The sequence below is a fragment of the Plectropomus leopardus genome, chromosome 8 (genome assembly GCF_026936395.1).
Source record: "Plectropomus leopardus strain MGB_pleo_1.0 chromosome 8, ASM2693639v1, whole genome shotgun sequence".
Lineage (NCBI taxonomy): Eukaryota > Metazoa > Chordata > Actinopteri > Perciformes > Serranidae > Plectropomus > Plectropomus leopardus.
Genome location: NC_142183.1, coordinates 6919714 through 6941117, shown reverse-complemented (window position 1 = coordinate 6941117; position 21404 = coordinate 6919714). Strand labels below are relative to the sequence as shown.

General features: G+C 38.2%; 1 protein-coding gene and 1 long non-coding RNA gene across 30 annotated transcripts in view; one reads left to right on the top strand and one right to left on the bottom strand.

Annotated features, from left to right (window-relative positions):
- Positions 1 to 10410, bottom strand: part of LOC121947885 (uncharacterized) — an 84746-nt gene extending 74336 nt beyond the window's left edge. Inside the window, exons 1-3 of one of the 2 annotated variants that reach the window (XR_015777203.1) lie at positions 9800 to 10410; positions 9568 to 9699; positions 5041 to 5131 (exon numbers count right to left, since the gene is read on the bottom strand). This is a non-coding gene — a long non-coding RNA (uncharacterized LOC121947885). The remainder of the gene's footprint in view (positions 1 to 5040; positions 5132 to 9567; positions 9700 to 9799) is intronic. The other variant, XR_006106121.2, reaches the window with a different exon arrangement.
- Positions 1 to 21404, top strand: part of prom1a (prominin 1a) — a 105374-nt gene that overhangs the window by 72927 nt on the left and 11043 nt on the right. For 23 of the 28 annotated variants that reach the window (XR_015777191.1, XR_015777190.1, XR_015777197.1 and 20 more), the window contains 17 exons: positions 2095 to 2324; positions 2616 to 2690; positions 2825 to 2888; positions 3659 to 3818; positions 4214 to 4366; positions 5067 to 5190; positions 5650 to 5753; positions 6567 to 6651; positions 12037 to 12183; positions 15612 to 15683; positions 16150 to 16242; positions 17901 to 17918; positions 19401 to 19454; positions 19539 to 19619; positions 19700 to 19768; positions 20262 to 20351; positions 21266 to 21381. Coding sequence is in view for 8 of the 28 variants with exons in the window: in XM_088080799.1 (XP_087936925.1) it covers positions 2095 to 2324; positions 2616 to 2690; positions 2825 to 2888; positions 3659 to 3818; positions 4214 to 4366; positions 5067 to 5190; positions 5650 to 5753; positions 6567 to 6651; positions 12037 to 12183; positions 15612 to 15683; positions 16150 to 16242; positions 17901 to 17918; positions 19401 to 19454; positions 19539 to 19619; positions 19700 to 19768; positions 20262 to 20351; positions 21266 to 21381 (1735 nt within the window). In the remaining 20 variants the exon portion in view is untranslated. Of the gene's footprint in view, positions 1 to 2094; positions 2325 to 2615; positions 2691 to 2824; positions 2889 to 3658; positions 3819 to 4213; positions 4367 to 5066; positions 5191 to 5649; positions 5754 to 6566; positions 6652 to 12036; positions 12184 to 15611; positions 15684 to 16149; positions 16243 to 17900; positions 17919 to 19400; positions 19455 to 19538; positions 19620 to 19699; positions 19769 to 20261; positions 20352 to 21265; positions 21386 to 21404 lie in introns of those variants that run through there. The other 5 variants (XR_015777189.1, XR_015777200.1, XR_015777192.1 and 2 more) reach the window with 2 other exon arrangements.

Genomic DNA, 21404 nt, shown 5'->3' with positions numbered 1-21404 from the left:
AATGTTGGTACAAAAAAACGACCCCAGATTCATGACAGCCACAGTAAACTCAGAGTTTATCATTGGCACGTGTATAAGTTTAGAAATGCCAATCGATTATAAATGAATCGTTGCGCTCCGGCTAGTCAGCAATTCGCATACATTACCGCTAATGAATAGCCAGGGACCACCACAGAAGGAGGTGGTATTTTATACGAATTAAAACTGTCAGTTCTAATAACAGGGTTCCCACAAATTTTCATGGACAAAATTTCAAAAATTTTCCATGGCTTCTCAAGGACTCATAATAAAGAATTCTATTTTTCTTCCTCCACTTGCCTGAAGTTTTTCAAATATATCATATTCAAACTCTGTTCAAACATAATTTCAGCTCGCTGGCATACAGGAAGTCAAACAGAGAGAAAATGATGAAACGTTCACAATGTAAAATAAATTAAGTTGTTGCACATTGAAGCATATTATAAGTCAACAGCAGCAGAAACTTAACTGCTGTCATGTTTCATTATTTGGAAGGTAACCCATAAAATATTATTGTAACAATTTCATTAGAAATAACACAATTCCATGGCTTTTTCAATACTTTTAATAATTTAGTCTAATTCCATAACTTTTCCAGGCCTGGAAAATGTGACTGTGAAATCCCATGACTTTTCCAGGTTTTTCATGACCGTGGGAACACCATAAAAATGACAAGTAATATTTATGTGCATTCATTATTTACACAAGCACTACGCACAGTCAGAGGCAGGTGTAGATTTTGTTAGTATTTACGAAAAGATTGGATCTACTAAAGTATTGATGATTGCCGGAATACATTTAAATATATTCTGTATAACTGTGAACAGTTTACACACAAATTCGTTCTGCTCACGTTTCACGAATGAGACCCACTGTGTTTCATCAGATTTAAAACTGTCTGGATGCTGACGATACACAAGATTTATATCTGGGCAAAATAAGGCTGCTTTTTCCCCTGAGGCATAAGTAGAAGTCAATATGGTATTAAATACATTTGGCACATAGCATTCATCTGTTTTTTCCCTCCCTCCACTGCTGCTGCTACTGAGCATTTAGCTGTGTGATATCCTCTCCAACACTCCTGAATCTTTTATACCAACATTCGAGGATGCCAGTGTTTTTGCATTCTTTATCCTGTTTAATTTTAAAGCCTGCTGCAGGCTGTTCTGTGACTGTTAACCAACGCTGGCTCTTGTCTTGTAACGCATGTGATTGCTGAGGAGAGACTAACTTACAAACAGCAGACAATTTTAATAGAAAAAGCTAACACATTCACATTATTTGTAGCGTTTCTGTTTGGTTGTTGTTTACAGAAAGCTGCTTGGCAGTCAAAAGTCAAACCTAAGATGCTGGATTGTGAACACATCAAACACATGCCAAAACCTGGGGCTTGGATGTGAAACGCAGTACGATAAACTCGGCTCAGCCCCGGTCCTTACAGCACTTTGTGTCCTGTATGAGTCTGTGCTTTTGTTTAACATGAGCCAATATTACATGTTGATATTAAAAGCCGATTTGTCAATCTTGGTGAGTTGAACCACTGGGGCCACTAATGCATGATGGTATTGCAACACTATATCAGTTTGACTGGTATAACAAAAACTTAATCGAAAATGTTATATGCCCCAGAAACAATGATAAAAAAGTGATTTTACTGCTCTGAATGTAAGAGTGCAATTATACACGTCCTGTTGTAACAGTTGCACTGAATTTCCCAGGACAGAAATAAAAGATTACATAAAATATTCATCATTCTTTAGGAGTCATTTTGGAGCCGAGCTACTGGGGCTCATGGGAAAAAAAAAGTCTCATTCATTTTTAAATTTTACCTCAAAATATAGGTTAGCTAACAAGAAAAGTTTTCAATGCAGACGAGTAGGCAAGACATTCAAGCTGAATCAACAACCGCTTGACTGATTTTAAATTTTGGAAAAACAATCTGAGTTTGCAATGGAAACGATGGAAATGTCTCACTCCATTGTTATTTCTTGTCTGTTTTGTTTTGATGGGCTTTAACATCACGGTTTTCCCCTCAACCAAATCCTCTTTCAATCTCATCTGTCTCTTTAAATTCAGCCATGCGAGAAACCAAGGAGGCCCTGGAGAACGTCAGCGTGGGTCTGGAGGTTCTCCAGGAAGGAACAGGGAAGCTCAACTTCAACCTGAGTCTGGTCCGCACCAGCATCAACCGCACCCTCAACGACCCGGGCTGTCATGACGAGGAGTCCGACGCCACGTCTGCACAGCTGTGCCGCAATATCCGCCAGTCGCTGTCCCAGCTGCAGATCGGCGCCAACTTCACACGGGTACAAGACTAGATGCAACTGGGACTTTAATTCTTTTGCACATGACACACTTTTTTAAAAACACAAGCCTGCTGAATTATTACAACTCAGCTCCTTTACGAATACAATCCTCTCCGCCATAACTTAATGAGTAATTAGTATTCGATCTTGGAAATAGTGTCTCAATACACTGATTTGTCATTACTGCATTTTAGGAAAGGCACAGGGATCACCAAATGTTGATCAAAGATTGTTATTTTTGATTCATCAGTGTGCATTTTTGTCAGAATTTATTGTCTGTTTCTATTTCAGTTACCCAAAGTGAACGCTCAGCTGCAAAAGGTGAACGACGTATTGAAAGCGGACCTCAGTGCTATAGTCCAGAGGGTGAGCCTCGACCATAAATCGATGGATATTCTAGATGCGTTCAGTCTGTAATGTCAATTTCTCGAAAAACAAGTTACCCTCAAACAACAAAACAGGCACAGAAACTCCATGTTCCAACATATTTTGTCTCACAGGGCTACGCCTCTTTGAACAACACGCCACACATGGTGGTTGAACAGACCAGGAGTGTTGTGGAAAGTAAGTGACGTTTCCTTTTGAAAGTAAAGATATATAATTCCACTCTGTTAATCATGAGTATTACTACTAGGTCTGGGCAATACAAAGATATTATACTATATCAGGATATGAGTCTATATATGGTCTTGTATGTTGTTCTATAGTGATATGGAATAAATGGTGTTTTGTCCTGATTTCAAAAGTTGCATTACATTAAAGTGACGTATTTTTTTCACCTTATCAGACAGTTCTACTTGTCTTAATACTTGCCTTTACCCACAAAGTCATTATATCTACATTACTAATGATTATTGATCAAAAACTGAATTGTGTTAATATTTTTTCAAAGTACCAATAGTCATTTCTACAATATTGTCACATCAAAGAAGGCAAAAAAAAAAAAGTGCTTTTGTGGAGATTTAAAAATATTGAGATATCCATTGTGTATCGAGATATAGCCTAAAATTGTCGCAATACACTGCAGCCCATATCGCCCTGCCCTACAAGAATGGATTATATGAACTGGGATTTCCTGCTCTTTTTGCTCGCTCCATATGTCTTTTTTCTTCTTTTGCATTGTGAGTTTAAGCAAAATTAGTTTCTTATTTTAGTATAAAAACATATCTGATTTATGTCATTTACCATCTTTCATCAGAAACCAAACAGACTATTAAACATGAGCATGTTCATGAGTATGGATTTTAAATATTTTTCCTGCAGTCGGCAGCTTTATTTGTTTATCTGGTACAACTGATTGGAAATGATGATTAACTCATTGATCTGTCTCTCAGCTGTGCAGAGTTTGGTGGACGGTATTGGCAATAACATCAGCAGCTTTTCCAAGGTATTCCCTGTGCAGAGCTGCCTGTCTAACTTCACCATCTTCATTAGCCATGCCCACGCCAAGATCGAGGACTACTACCCTGAAATTGACAAAATGGACTTCTACAGGTACGCTGACCTCCTGACACAAACGGAAAAAAGCTGAGCTGCTGTAATGTTGCCTCTATCTTGATGCCTGACATTTAGCTTCATGCTGTCTGGGTTGATCAGACTGTCTCCACAAAACTGTATAAGCTTACACTAATATTTTGCATTTATGAAATATTCATATCACTTCTGCATTAATTCAGTTTAAAATAGTGCAGCAGAGGGAAACCAAAGATGATATATCAGTTCTTTTAAAGGCTTTTCTTTTACCCCATTTAGCTGTTTTATTATGAGCAGACAGAGTTTCGATGTTTTGCTCAGGGATACTTTAGCAGGACAGATGCTGATATACACTTAAGCTGCGGTGGGAGATATTATTATTCTATTTTTGGGGGTTTTTTTACGGCTGCTTACAGGTGGATTGGCTGTATTGCTCTTTGCTGCATGGTGGTCCTGGTGCTGGCCTTCAACTACCTGGGCCTGCTTTGTGGCACCCTGGGATACGACAAGCACGCGTCACCTACGACACGAGGCTGCATCTCCAACACGGGGGGAACGATGCTCATGGCGTGAGTGTCCAAACAACATGCTCTGATAGTTCCAATACAGAGGACGGTTTGCCACAAAACTCAGTTTGATGACGGCATGGTACACTTCACTTCAAATATTTTTAGTACTACTTCTACAGTAACTGCCACAACTCCTGCTACTTCACTGGACTATTTACTGTTCATGGTACAAAAGAAGACCAAAGTATTCAGTCTCGGGTTGTAAAATTAACGATCTATTAATCATTATAAGTAAAACGACATAAAAATGTTGTTTATTTCAAACACCAAATGCAGTTTTTCCTCAATTAACGCTCACCGCAACCCACAACGACCGATTATTAAGGAACTGTTATCATCCCGAATACAATCAATCACGTAAAAGACCACCTAAGAGAGCATGAAAGAACGAAGGTGACCTCAAGCTGCCTTTGTTACCGAAGCTTATGCAAACAAAACATATGTAATATAATACCTCAACAAACTGTTACAGATTTGCACAACATGCAGAACCTGTTCCCACATGAAGAAGAACTTAAACTTAAACATGACATTAAGATGCCACAAAATATTTACTTACAGACACATCTGTTTCCCACCAGAAAAGAACCAAATTGAGAATTTTAGAAGCCTCACACAAAAGGCAACAACTTTCTTTCAGCACGAAAAAAAAATATAAAAGACTGTGTCTGTACCTGAGGGTTGCTGTCCTTTTCCGCAGCGGCGTCGGCTTTAGCATCATCTTCTCCTGGGTGCTGATGGGAGTGGTGACCATCATCTTCCTGGCTGGAGGGAACATGGAGAAACTTGTTTGTGAACCGTTTCACAGCAAAGAAATCTTCAATGTAAGTCACAAATCCCCCCTAAATATTACAAACGGGCATCTTTACTGTGGGAAGAAAATGTACAGACAGACAGTACAAAATGTGCTGCAAAGTAGTGTGACTTCATTTTCACACAGAACATATTTCTTTATATTCAATTGTGCCTGTATTGTGTGCACATTAGCACATAGTGTTTTTATGCCTAAACCCCTAAATGAGCATCTCTGTCACACGGTTAAAATAAAGACAGTTTCTCCTCTATACTGTTTTCCAAGGATTCCAAGTATTTTTTACCCGATTTAGATTTTTTAAAATAGAAAACACTCAAGAAAATGTAAAGCAAGAACACTGCTTTGTTTGGATATGTGTGTCGGCCTTAAATTGCAGTCAACTTTACTTAATTCACTGATTGGTCCTATTTGCTCCCCATGAGAATAATTAATCACGTATTGTCTTTCTGTCCCTCTGATCCGCCGCCAGGTTGTGGACAGCCCGTATTTGGTCAACCCAGACTGGAAGAACTTCATCCCCGGCTACATGTACAACGACTCTGACCTGGAGCTGACAGCAGAGAGCTTATACAGGCAAAGCAAACTCATTTTTATGTATTTAGGTGACAGTGGCAGTGTTATGTCTGCCACCTTTCAAAAGCAATGCTGTGATGGTGATGATTATTCTCCTCACGACCTGCTCCACACTGTCTTATCTGCATTTCATTTTTAGTTTGGTTACAAAACTGTATGGATTTTGCAGCAAGACGGGCCATTTATTCAATAATGCTGTGGAATCACTGCATGATGCCGTTTTTCACATGTTGCTTAGATTTTTGTTTTGGCGCAGGCGTGAGGTCAGACATCAAGCATGCTACTGAATATTTTATTTCCATTGATGGAGATGCAAATGAGAGTTTCTATTAACCTTGACAAGCTCATTAGCATCGTTTTTCAACACTATCTGTGCTGCTTTTCTTCTGCCTCTTTCTCGGTGGTTGCATCAGCTTTCATCATCTCTTCCTAGCGAGAAGCGGCATAATATTCGGTGACTGGGACGGCAGGCCTGCAGTCATTATATTTCCAAATAGAGCAGTGTTGCTGCAACAGGTCTTTTGCCCATTAAAAAGCAAGCAGTGCTAATACTGTGTACATTATGTGAGTCTATTTGGTACGTAGCTGCCTAAATGTTATCGTGGGACATTTATCTTTGACATGTTAGCAGATGTTCCAGGCTTTTGGGGAACATTGCACTGTTTTCTATCAGGGGACATGTCAGAGTGTCGTGTACTTCCAGTCAAGTTCACTTGGTGGCAGCAAATATTTTCACTTTGAAACTCTTAAACTGACATCTTTCTCCTCTTTTTTTCTCTGTTATACCTGTTTTTATGTGTGTGTCTGTCTTAGTACCTGCAAAGAGAACAAAGGCATCTACTCAGCCATGCGTCTGGACAAAGTTTTCAACATCTCCTCGTTCCTGAACACTACAGTGGTCAGTAAACTCAAAACACAGCATTAGTCTGTCATGTGATGTAGGGACCTACTGAGCGTATTTGTATTGATTCATTCCTTGCAGTATGGATATTAGATCAGAACATTGTGTTATCATTTAACCGATAAGGTAAAGGTGACATAAAATGTCCTCACTCCTGAGGGCTGTACCATGAAACAAGATAATTGGCTTAGTGAGGTATGTTTTCTGTCCTGAGAAGGTGGCTCTCTTTTAACGTAGCCATGGTTACTGATGCGGCACTCAAACTTAACCAGTTTGGGTGCAGGTTATGTTGCAAGTTTCAGTTTGAAATCAGCTGAAAATTGCTTTTAACAGCTCCTTTAAGTAGTGTCACTCTATAATCAGTGTCAGTGTATGAGCCACACAGTTTGCAACATTACAGCAACAAAGGGATATCAGAGCAAGGTATGTGCAACATAAATAAAGCGAAAACAACAACATAAATAGCATAAACATGACCCAAAACTCAGCGGTTAAAAAAAGTAACACCTTCTACACATGGATAATTGCACATTGTGATAGTAAAATTGCATGTTGTGATACTGAAATTGCGCAGGTGTGCAAATATAGTTCTGGATTATAATGCCTCAATCTGCTGCATCAAGTTTAAAGTTTCAGAGCTCCAGAATGTGCAGCTGCCAGATTAGAAATGAAAGTGATCATATAAAATGGTTATATTAACTTGTATTAGTAATTTTCTGCCAGCGTGCCTCTCTTGCCTTAATTGAGGCAACAGTGTTGCTTTTCACAGTTATACCTCTTAATATTATTTTAAGGTGGAAGTAAGTGGCAAGCGATGGATCAATTTTAAGAACCTGAAGCAGAAAGCCTGAGTGCACAGAAGGCAGGTTTCTGTAACAGATTTGAGCAAAAAATTAAGCGATAGTTTCAAAATGTTGATAAAACACAAGATGACTACATTTCCACTGAGTGATGTTATGTGACTTTTCCTCTCGCGATAGCGCTCCAACAAGCATGGCGATGTATGTTTAAAACATTAGCAGGCTTATTTCTGCTGCAGCCACCACACCAGCCATCATTATTTTCCAATCAAACACCACATAGGCATGTTATGCAAGCGAAAATGGAAAGGCAAGCTCTTTTTGTCAATAGTGTCACTCTGTGATAGTCACGTATGTGTCGAAGCCAAATGTGGAGACAGTATACTTCTGAATACAGTTCTGTCTTTATAACAAGCTTAGAGTTAGGGAGCACTGTGTGCTGTTTTTTTCAGAATATAAGATAATTTCACAGCATTAACTATTCTCTGCAGTATCCTTCATAAAATACTACAACGGGCAGGTAATATACAATAAATCAAAGCACTGCACAACACGCTCAACCAGGGTTAGAATTCATTTACTACACATTTCGACATAGAGCTCCATACGCTAACATTGATGGGATGTCAAGAAATCTCCATCCTTGGCTGCAGCATCTCATAACCATTACCTAATGATTTCTTTGCTGCCAAAACAAAGCGTGTGCCAAAAGCTGATAGCTTTAACACGCCTCAGCCTTTGCCTCAGTGTTCGCCTGAAACACTACACTGATGTAAGTTTCTATTTCTTCTCAGCCCTGAGCCGGCCACTCCTGCCTGCCTGAGACAGTCAGTACTTTCCTGCCAGTTGGCAAGATAGTGCTGGCTCGTTTCAGCCAACAGCTGATATGTCCCACGCTGCTCTGCACACTGGTCATTTGTCTTCATTAAATGTCTGCATGTTTTAAATCCCCCACCTCCCCAAAAAATGTGACACTCTACCTGACAGAATTACAGCAAAAAGACTGTAGGGTAGTTATTTTATCATCTTAAATACTATTGTCATATTTTACAAAAACATAACATAAAACAGACTTTTATGTTGGATATTTGCTGCCAGAATCTTTTCAAATCGTGAATACTTGTCTAGTCCACATCTAAGTGTCTCCTTTTTAACAAAATGCATTTTATTCCTATGGTGATACGTCGTTCTCTATTAGGTTGCTGTGAAAATAATATTATTAATAATAATACCTTTATTTGTATAGTACAGTTCATACTGTAAAGTGCAACATCAAGTGCTTACATAGTTAAATAACAATATTCAGACAAAAAAAAAAACAAATTAGGTTTGATACCAGTTATATAGAAAATAAAAAATATTGGTTAATTCTCAGATTAAAACTAACTGTCTGTGATTAAATTAGTCACTTGCACTCAGCTTGATGGTAATGTAGTGTATTTATCATAAAATTCTAATATGACCCTTTTTTTTTATTATATCATCATATTAACTTGGACTTTTTAAGATTTTTTTTAATCTTTTATTTTTGTATACGCTACCAGATATACACCGAACTGTTAGTGTCTTCACATTCTCATTTTCATTATAAGAAAAGAGTGAAAAAAACAAAAAGTTATCACAAAGTAAAATTGTGCTGCTAGCAATAGTCTTTTCTTTGCCTCATCAGAAATAAATCAGCTTCTTAATTGGAAATTATTAAACATTGATCCGTTTCTCGCTAACGTGCAACATGTTCTGAGTTTAAGGATGAGTTGATTAAAATCACCAGCCACTATGAAAAAATAACAGACTTGGGAGTTGAATTTGATCACACACATTTCTGAAATGGTACAGGTTAATTTATAAGCCAATTAAGTTTTCCTTTGGATGCTAGTGTTATCTCAAGAGGTGATCATTTCAGACAAATAAAGAGCACTGCAGTGACAGAGAGGGGAAAAAGCATTTTAAGATCTTAAATTAGGATCGGGTTGAGACAAGAGGAGGCTGTTTCTTATGGAAAAATAATAAGTGTGGGAAAATGATGAAGATATCATCGTGATGTTACATTGAGCACAGTGAGGTCTAAAAGCCATAGGATGTACAAAAAGGAGAATATTTTGAATTTTCTTACCATGAATGTAGATCCTCCGTCAGTACTTCATGAGTATTTCCACTCAGGCGATGAAGACATTAGATGGTATCCATTTGTTTTTAATAATCCATGCGCAGGGACAGAAGTGTCTTCATGTAAATGTGACATCACCTGAAAGGACAACGCCACATTAGGTCCATGATACTCCATCCAGACTTTAATTACTCAAAACAAAGTTCAAAGCTTTTAACTTTTTTACTGTTGTCAATACCTGTCCGTCAGTTTTCCTCGTCTCCACCACGCAAACATCTGCGTCACAGCTAACAGCTAACAGCTAACAGCAGCATTTACACCAGAGACAGCTGATGTGATGCTAACAGCTAACAGCTAACAGCAGCGTTTACACCAGAGGCGGCTGATGTGATGCTAACAGCTAACAGCTAACAGCAGCGTTTACACCAGAGACAGCTGATGTGATGCTAACAGCTAACAGCAGCGTTTACACCAGAGGCGGCTGATGTGATGCTAACAGCTAACAGCAGCGTTTACACCAGAGACGGCTGATGTGATGCTAACAGCTAACAGCAGCGTTTACACCAGAGACGGCTGATGTGATGCTAACATTTACCTGCTAACCTGCGTCATCAGTTTACACCTGAGAAAAACGCGCCTTCTTCACATACATCAGCGCCGCGTTAGTTTTAAAGATCAGATTTTAATAACGCGTTAAAACGTCGTTTTGGGTTTATATTTAATTAGGCTGTAAACAATATATATGATCGTTGGTGTCAGATTATATTGATCACTTCCGCTGATCGTGACTCTCAACTTCGGCTGTTGATCGGACAATGATCGTGCGCGAGCTACTCCACCTACTGCGCATGCGTCGGTTTGTGGCGCTTCAAACTGATTGGTTGAGCGGGAGAGCTGAGAGCCTATTGGTTTCTTTGTGGAAACTGTTTATATTGACTGTTGAGTAAATACATTTAGGATTTAATGTTTTTAATCCCAGATTAGAACTTTTGGTAAATTTTACTTACAGATTTAGATATAAACTTGTTAATTTGGGCATTTTGCTTCACAATACCGTCATCAGAAATACTTCAGACAACTTGATCTCAAGTATAAATAGGAGAAATAAGTGTAAAAGCAAGTAGTATATAAAAAATAAAAATAAAATATGCGCATTGTGCCTGAATTTCCACACCAGTAGTTTATGGAGAATATTTGAAAATAAATAAAATATGTGTCATATGCTGTAGTATGTAAACATATATATTCAAAAATGTGGGCATTATGTTACATAACAATCTATAAATATAGTATGTCATGTTTGAAATGAAAAAAGCGTATAATGGGTTTTTGTTGTTTTGGAAATCAGACACTGACATGATCAAATAAATATGAATTAATTAATTATTGTAGAGTTAAAACATTGATGTGAAGAATTATTGTCCCTATTGCACAGTTGAAATATAGACAACAAATTATGGAATTATAACTGCTGAACTCACTGGTTTCAAGATAGTTTTTGGAGCTAACCTGTGAATTTAATTTGATTTATACCATCCTTCGACAGATTTTTTTTTAAACTTGTTTTAAGAAACAATTTTTATACTCAGTACAATAACTTCAATTATGTCGGACATTTTATAGTTTTCGAGGAAATCCAACCCATCCTCATACATTGTTAGCACCATGTCAATTTAGGACAAACATCTTTATTGCCAACATCTTTGTTGTTTTCTCTTTAAAGTGCCACAAAAACAGCATGTGTTTTCTTTTTGTTGGTGAAATTGCATATTACTATTCAAGACACCCCTTTTGGACGATCATATTTGCTAACGTATGTCTATCTATGGTTATGGCTTGCGGAACAGACAATAAAATCAAACATAATAAACAATATTACAAAGTTCTTTATGGTTATTGACACATAAACTGTGCGATTTGCATTCCAATTTGTTTGTGTAGAGATTTTCAACAACAAGGCAATACAAAGTACTTTAAAGACGACATAAAAGTCATTAAGACGAGATAAAAATAAAAATACTAAAAGAAAGTGTGCAGCAATGCAATAATGAGTTCTGCAATTTACAGTAGAAACAAGGCCAACGTTTCCGCTCAGACAGCACCAGGAAACACCACTCCAGTGGGATATGTGAACTTCCATCCAAACCACATCTTTTAGATCTTTGGTCACCCTCTTGCCAACATTTGTTTAGCATTTCTGAAGGCCTTTCATTATGTTTACAACGTTTTTGTAGACGAAAAGGGATTCCCTGTTTGTACTGTACACTGACCTCAACTGTGACTCACATTCAAACTTGTCTAACAGGCACACACACACACACACACACAGACGGCGCCCCGAGGTAACCTTAGTGCCAAATGTATTCGATGTTAGATTGATTATTGGAAAGTCATCAAATATTGTAAAAACTTCACATTTCTAACCCTAACCCTAACCCATTCAAACCCATTGCTGTACCTTTTTTGTGTTTACAGTTTACGAAGGATGTGGTGAGTCAGCTGGACAGCGTCAGGATCGACCTGAGGGGGATAATCCTGTTAGAGGCAGAGGGGAAGCAGAACCTCCTGGATTTCTCTGAAGCCGGGCTGTCGGAAATCAACTACGCAGACTACCTGGAAGAGGTGACGCATTTATTTACATGTGTGCAGAAACAAACAGATGCTGAATTAAGAGCTTATTAAATATGAAAGGACGAGTACAAACATACTAAAAATGTGTTTCTATGAGAGGAAACCTAAAGGTGAAGTGTGTAAGATTTAAGGGGATTTAATGGCGTCTAGCTGTGAAACGCAGATTGCAACCAGCTAAAACTTCTCCCTGCTCGGATTCTTTCAGTGTTCAGAAAGTTTTGACAATGAGCCGAATTATCCACAGAGATCTCTGCCGCTCAAAAACAAACAGACCCGGTGATAACGACAGCTAAAAGTAATGAATAAATCAGTCTCACTTTACAAATCAGTGCATCTCTGAGCTCTCTGGCATCGAGGAGTGCAGATCACCCACCACATGCTATCGTGTGCTAACCCCCTTTCTATGACGAGTTAGTGTGTGCTCACTCGGGATGACAACAATTGATCAATGATCGATTAATTGGTCATTAAGAATTTAACCGGATGTATGAAATTTAATTAATCAATCAACAGGCTGTGTAATGGGTTTTTTTGTTATTAGCGAGTGCAAAAGGGCAGTACAAAAACAATAACAAAAACAAGGTCATCATATGTAACGCATACACGGGGGTAGATGGAGACCGAAATTTAGACAAGACCAGACAAAACAGGACAAAAAAACAAACAAAAAACAACAAACATACCAAACAAATGCTCAGGCATCATGGTATTGCCTCTATTGTTGATATGTAAACTGGTTAATTTACTTTGCTATGGGTGGTTATTGAGGTCATTTGTGTACATGTGTTTAGGTGCATGCATGTCTGCAGCTAAAAAGTAAAAAAATATATATAAATAAACACATCTAAAAACTAAAATAAAATAGGCTATGCAATGTCGTCAAAGTATATGCAATATGTTGCTGACAGCTTTGATTGTGGTGTTCACCTTTTTCTGATCCAGACGTTCAGGTTTTTACTGTGAGCTGAATTATCCACAGATGTCTCCGTCTTTCCAAAACAAACAGAATCAGTGATTTAAACCGGCAAAAACACCAAAAAAAGCACTCTCATGTTACAAATCAGCACCATTTTCTTCTCAGACAACATAGATCAGGACGTTCAGGAGGTTTTGACTGAGAGCCAAATTATTCGCAGAGGTCTCCTTCCCTTTAGAACAAACAGGCCGAGTATTTTAAAAACATCTCGAAAACACTGAATAAAGCAGCTCCACGTTTCAAATCAGTGTAATTTCCATGCTGCTCATTGCAGATGGGCTTCTAACTACAGTGGCTGAAGTGAAAACGCAAAAGGCCCTCTCTGGACCCAATGTTTGGATTGTCCCCTCTGGGCTACTTTAGAAACATGGTGGTGCAACATGGCGCTATTAACGAGGACCCGCCTCCTATGTAGATCTAACGGTTCATTCTAACGTAACAAAAAGGTGATCAAACAATAAATAAAATGTACTTATTATATTTCACTTCTGCCAATATATCTCCCTAAATCCAACACACTGGACCTTTAAAGGGACTAACAGGGAACACAGAGTGACATCACCTTCTTAGTGCTAGCTCTTAAAATAAGTTTGTGAAATATCAGTGCAAATATTGATAATAGATTATTCTATACATACACCAATATTATTGTATTAGATATGTAATTTAATGGTATGTTACCAGAAATAGCTTGGTTCCTACGGGCCGGTTAAACAGCCTCGTCGTCTGCTGTCAGCTAACATACAGCAGGCGGCCATGCTTCCCCTAACAGGAGCTGCGACGTGACGCTGAACACTGGGATCTGCTGAGGATCACTGACGCTCCATCGTCTAAAAGTATTCCTGCCAAGACAAGAGTGTGTCGGAGCAAGCTGGGGCATGGCACTCCCTGCCTTCTCCAACACTACCTGTCATGTTCACTCAGATTTATTTCCTGAGAGAGCAAAAGAAAAAAAAAAAAGCTTTTAGGACTCCAGTCAGGTGCACCACCTGTCCTGATACGCAACTCTCTCTCCGAAAATCAGGATGAGAGGTTTTATGTCCAACAAATGTTTGTTAATGGAATAAATATAAGAGTCCAGCATCCACACATTTATGCAGGTTTCCAACAACCTTAATTTACTTCCATCAATTAAGGCCTTTTCCACATCAATACAGACATTTTGGGGAAAAAAACAGATATTTTTCTTCAACTTAAAAATAATTCTGTCCACAGGACCTTCATTTTACAAAATAATTCTGCCCACACCAGAATGTACAAACGACTCCAAATGCTCGCCAGCATTTGTCTTCAGCAGTCTCCCCTCGTAAAAAAGACAACTAAGTATACAGGCCAAAGTTACCTTTTCCAAAACACCTACAGAAATCTCATCACAATTTATTCCCCTTTGATAAAGGATGAAGAAGCTCACTCAACACGAGTGATGCTCTGGACACAAAAAAGCTGTCTTCAATTCTGCATCAACAGTAATCCCACTCTAGACAGCATCCCACTGCAGTGTGACTGGGCCTGATCCAAAACTGTTCCTCCTGGTGGACTTTGAACCACGGACGCTGAGGAGGGACAGAAACACCGGTCCCAGCAGACACCTCTGTTCGTCTGTGCAGAGGTGCAACAATAAAAAAGTTAGACTAAAAAGTGCCAACAAAACTTAAGGAAACCATTATTGTGTTTTTCAGCATTGCTGACTACTCAAAGCAACAATGCAAGACTACATCTCGTTTACCAGATGATACTTATACTTTGATACTATTTTAATACTAGATGATACTTGTTTTATTGTGTGTTGTTGTGCTGTCTTGTTTTGGATGGCTGAATTTTGTGTCTGCACAACAAATTTACCCTGAGGTACTAATAAAGAAACTTTGAATCCTGAACGTTACATTCTGCATTTGCACATAGATACACAGTAAACGAGTTTTGAAAAATCAGCACTGTTTCCGCAACCTAAAATTCTGTTTGTGTGTGGACAAGAGGCCAAAATGTAAAGAAAAAGGTCGTATAAAAATACCTGTACACGTCTAGATAGGGCCTAACATTTGTATTTGAAAAGACAGACTTGATCTTTGGTGTGAATTTATTGATTTTTATCAACCTGGCAGCTTTACAGAAAGTTGAGAAGATGGTCGTGTTTCTGTTTTTCTAGATATTTAAATTTATTGATTCAGCTTTAAAATATAATGCTTCCCTACTGATGTGCTTTTAACAAAGCAGCTCAGTATTATTCAAGCCATGTGTCTTTATTCTTTATCTTAATAGTCATTCCAAGGTCGAGTGGGACTTTTTTAAATGAGTATTGACAAAAGCAGCACAACCAGCAGAAATAAAAGAGTCTGTTTTTTAATTATGTAGCTAAAAATGGATGGCAGATCATCTGAGTACCTCACAAAATTACTGCTAAGAGAAAATGTTAACTTCTTTTTTTTTAACTGATCATCTTCAGGTCAACAAAGGAGTCACTCAGGTGGACCTGCTCTCATTTGCCAGAGAGCTGGAGGCCCAGACCGACCTCATGGTAAGACCACCTCGCTGCCCTTCTGGCTGAAATACAAACATCAGCAGTGTTTGTTTAGTTCACATTATTTGATTTACTCATGTATCTACAACGCCATGGCAGTCTTCTGGTGGATTTGGGTGTCTTTAGTCTCCCTGCTTGATGCATCTTTGTCCAAAACATAACAGCTGTCCTTCAATAGAGACTCTGGGGGAGTAGTCTGGCTGCCTTTAGGGGGTCTCATGAAGGAAACACATTTATTAGCCTAAATGCAGAGTTTTCTAGGATCCTCCAGAAAGATGGTGCTCACAGTTAGTGGGTCTACAGGAGAAAAACAGAGATTTATTATTATTGTCCAGCAAGGGAAATAATAAATAATTTCTCTGACATGACTTGTATAATAGTTTATGGGGGAAAATTTCCTTCAGGGCTTTGATAAATGATGTTTCACAAAAATTGCCTTTTTCTCTGCATGTGTTTGTTTCAGCCCAGAGGCGCTCTGCAGACCGCACTTAAAGGCCACGTCGGCACTCTGCGGCAGATCCACAGTCAACAGATCATCCCCATGGAGCAGGCCATGGTAAAGCCTCATTGTGTGTGTGTGTGTGTGTGTGTGTGTGTGTGTGTGTGTGTGTGTGTGTGTGTGTGTGTGTGTGTGTGTGTGTGTGTGTGTGTGTGTGTGTGTGTGTGTGTGTGTCTGTTTTCAGTCCAGATATCCATGACTGGCTGGACTTTTGGTTTTTGGGTTCGATATTCTGTGTAGTCATCTCCTTAAAGGAAGCATCCACCCTAAACCACTTACAAACTATGCAAAAACAGCAACTTATGTTCTTTGCATTCATTTGGTTAAATTTGTTGTTTTGACTGAAAAACAATGACCTAAAATGACATCAGCACAACAGTCACCGCGGAGGTTTAATTGTGCAACATACAATATTTACAGATTTCCAGCATAGAGGAGGATTAGACTAAATCACAGAGTCAGAACTGTACAGCTCTTGTTCTATTTGTGTTTCATTTGCAAGTAAATGCACCACATCCTCACCTATTCTTGAATGGTTACTTAAAGGGGAATTTTGGTATTTTTAGCCTGTACACTGTTGTTTTTGTCTCACACCCTGTTAAGACTGGACAGCCCTAAATACAGGCATAAACGGCCACCAAGAAGCATTTCCAGTCCGACCATTTAATTATGTTTTGCAGATTAAACGCTAACACTGTCCTGACGCAAATTTACCTATCCTATCTTTTAAGTGCTAGAATATGTTGAAGTTTAAGTAGACTTTAAAGCTGCTTTGATCTAAAGTTTTACATTAATAATGTATCAAATGACTCGTCATAATGTGAAAGGTGTCACTCACATTGAAAAATCCAGAGTTATCACCTGGCTCAGCCCAACAGAGCATTTTAGCATCTTTTAGCTCACTGTTTTTGGTTTCACGGACACCGTTACTGCTTTGCATCAGTCTTCCCATACCCATTAAAAAATAAATAAATAAAAATTCTGCTTCACCCCCCATAAACGACCAGTCCAGCACCGAAGAGTGTATGGTAAAAATAGTTGAGCAATTTGCAACTTAAGAGCCAAATATTTCCCTCAGGAGTTGGTGGGGACCAAAAACAGAGCTAAAAGAGAATAAATATTGTACTTACATTCATCAGATGACTCTAAATGAATAATAATGTTGCTCTGTGTGCTTGATGTATAAATAAGAAACTGTTTGCCAACAAATTTATAAGGTGAAGTCAGTGTTGTGTTTACAGCTTGTCGCCCCATAGTGCCCAGAAATCAATTAAAGCAGGTATAAAGAAACCCTTTGCTTAAAGACAATCTTTGCTCAGTAGGAAAGGTTCATCAGGTAAATGGTTGTATTGTGCTGTAGTGTGAGTGTGTATGCCAAAGTTACTGTGTACCAGGAATTGGAGTCTAATTCTTATGCTAATGCCTATTTAAGAGAATGATACCATCCTTGACAGAGAAAATATCTTTCAATGTTTTATTTAATATTATCCAAAGCAGAGTGTTTTGGACCCCCAGGCATGTGTCATCAATCATGACACATCTCTAAAAAACAAGTTAAATATTCAGTTTTATTTTCTCTGTCAGAAGAAATGTCATTCTTTTGAGTAACACCAAGGATTTACAGCTACCAGTGATTCACAGAGGCAGTGATGAACTTCAACACAGCTTTTACAACAGCTTTTCATGTTTTTCTTTTTTCCACTTTCAACTTCAAGAAATATGTTAGAGCAAGGGTAAGCTGAAATGTGTTCATCCTGTGTATTTAGTGTCCCCATTCGTTATTTGGAGCATTTAGAGAGATATTTTATCTCACAAATGTGACACATAGTAATCTGAGAAGATATGTCTCATGGGTGGTATAGTAGGATAGCATATGTTTTGTGTTGTTGTATTTACATTTACACTGAGATCACATATATGGTGTTGTTGAACATGAAGGGTTTTGAACCAAAATGTTACCAAATATCCACCAATGTTACCTCAGTTAAGTTAGTAATTTGGGAACAGCTCTGTGCGTCGGTGTGAAAACTGTGTCCAATTGTTACATACAGTCGGCCTGTTTATATTCCCAGGTTTTTAAAAGCCCACGCTTTGTCACACCCCTCAGCGTGTGATACCGACAGCATATTCAAACGTAAAGCATGATGGAAGAGCCAGAAAATGTGTTTAGCCTGTGCTGTTTATTTGTTTAGGCTGCAAGTATTATTTTGGCAACTAAAAACTTCCAGTAATTGTTACTGGCATGCAGGAGTGGTTTCATATTTTACCTGTTAACTCTGGTCTGGTGGCACTCCAGCAAACAGCACATTGTTGCAAATTCTTTCAAAAACAACACTTAGTAAGAGGTGTCCCACAAACTGAAACTTATTTTTATTTGCTATTTTTCAGGTGATTTTCTTATGAATTTTACTAATTTCTTGTTAATTTTGGGGTAATTTCTTCATTAGTTGCTCATTGCTTTGTTCCCATGTTTTTGAAAGAAATCAAAAGGTCAAAAGGTTATAAACACCATAAAAACATTTCTGTACCTCAGCATTTGTTTAAACATGCTCTAGTTAGGAGCGCTCTTATCCTTTAAACAGTCACTACAAGCCAGAAAGTTTGTGAGGATAAAACAAACACAGACTTTCAGCAAGAAGACGTCTGTTTGTGTCCCATTTGAAACCAAAAGTCAGTGCCTGTTCAAAGCACCTTATGTAACGTCCATCCATGCATGACGTACTTAACATCACTCAGGTGACATATTTACAGCATATAATGTACTTATATTAACCAAAAACATGTGTTTCTAACCTAACCATGAAAATTTGCTGCCAAAACCTAACTGTTACCATTTGACACCTTAAACCACGTTATAACACGTTTATACAGCAGTGTGTCACATACAGACATTAAAGGGTGCCTTCCGCATCGGTATCAAACGTGAGGGGCGTAAGAAAGACGATATTTGACAACCTTGGGTAAAAACATGCTGATGCAGCGTATGATAGCAATTGTATCATGTAAGTAAACCATTTCAATGTTTGCATTGTGGATATTTAATTTTGGAACAAAATTCCTCAGCATGCCTGTGCTGGAAGCAAATTATTGTTCATGGAGTGTTGTTCTTGCCTGGTCTCTTTTTGTGCTTCACTGGTGTAGAACGACCCTTCACTTCATCCCCTGACCTATAACGCTGCTGGTGTTAATTTGTGCTTTAAATTTTCATTTTTAAGAGTGCACTGAATCAGAGTATGAGGTACCTGGAGAGAACAGCCTCAGATCTGCCAGTAAGTAAACCAACTTTCAGTGTGAATCTGAAATCTTAAGGTTTGAGCCTAAATTAATCTAAAACTCTCATTTCTTCTTTGCAGAACAAAGTTACAGCAGTTCTTGATGCCATCGAAGCCGCCCAGTTCCTCATCTCCCAGAATGCTTCACATTTAATCAATCGGGTAAGTGATGGATTTTTTACTTTGTTTATATATTCAATTCAATTGATCTGTAACTCATGTTATGTCTTAATTTTCCACAGGAATCAGGGAAATACACAGCGACTATTGTTGGCTACTTCCATCAATACATAGAATGGGTCAAAACATCTGTGAGTGTTAATTTCTTTAAGATTTTGTGTTGACTTACACTTTCAGTACAATATTCATTTATGTCAAACCGAAACACTTATGGGTTTGTCTGCGTTCTAGCAAAAAGACCTGGCTGCACGTTACAGTTTTGGAGTAAATATAGAGACGACGAATATAACAGTTACAGCCTCTATAAATCTGAGGAATTTGCTTTGTGGCTCAATGGTTTCTGCTGTAGTTAACTTAAGGAATTCAAAACAAAGTGAAAAAAAATCACGTTTGAAGGCTGATGCTGTTTTGTCGATCTCAGAGCTGTCAATATAACGTTTTTATTCTAATCACAGTATTTTTGTTGTTTTCCTTGTTTTACAAGGTACAATGACACAAGTAGCAACACAGCAGGATTTTCTGTTGAATTTAACATTAAAGGGATGACGTTACTGTTTACATTCATTATGTATTCTTGATTCTATTATGGGCTGACATTTACTGTTTATATCTCTCCCTCTGCAGTTGGCTATGGAGGTTGCACCATGTAAGCCCTTCAGCAACATGGTGGACACGGCAGATATCATTGCTTGCAGTTTCTTGGTCGACTCCATGGTAACGATATCAAGGATTACAGGGAAACAAACCTCTTTAAACATGAGTGGGACTGTGTTTCAAAATGTTTGAGCTGTAGCTCATCTGGGCTGGTTCTATCACAACAGATTTACTGCAGGTGGTTTGGGTCATATATCACCTATAAATGCAGCAACAGTCATTAGACAGTACATACTGTGTGTGTTTGTCACAGCCAGTAAGAAAGATATTTTTGTCTATAATGGCAGATACAAAAAAAACACAGAAATAGATGTTTTTATGGGATTTTTACTTCAGCTAAATTTTTGTTTGCTAAAATATTTTCAAATCTTAGGATTATTAGTATTTCACGCAGTGATAAGGTAGATTAAAAATATGATACAAACATTATTAGTAGACAAAAAGTGTGACTTCCATTTACAGCCGATGGGTTCTGAGATTGCATCGGCAATGCTTTCCAGTTTCTTTACACGGACTGTTTATCTGCCAGTCAAGCGTAATTAGTCAAAACTACTCAGCCTACAAATGCAAACCAGAACGCTTCTCATCCCAAATTTTCATCTGTTCATGGAGATCAGATAACAGCTAACAATTTCACTCATCACTGTTAAATCTACACATTATTTCCTTAACTAATCAACTTATAATTTGGTCTTAAATGTCGGACAAGAGTGAAAAATGTCTAAAGTCTAAGGTGACATCTCTCAAATTGCTTGTTTTGTTCAAACTCCAAAACTCAGAAATACTGAATTTATGATCAAAAAAGACAAACAAAAGTCGCAAATACTCAAAATGTATCACTTGAAACTACAGAGTATTCAGCATTTTTGTTGGGAAAATGATTCCAGGGATTCATAGATCATTTAACACCTGTTGATCAACTGATCATTTTATGGACTACTCATTTGAGCGCTCTTTTCTTGTTTTTTCTACAGAACACATTCTGGATGGGCCTGGGCTGCAGCACTCTCTTCCTGCTCCCGAGCATCATCCTCGCAGTGAAACTAGCCAAGTACTACCGCAGGATGGATACAGAGGATGTTTACGATGAGTGAGTATATTTACTCTTTATTT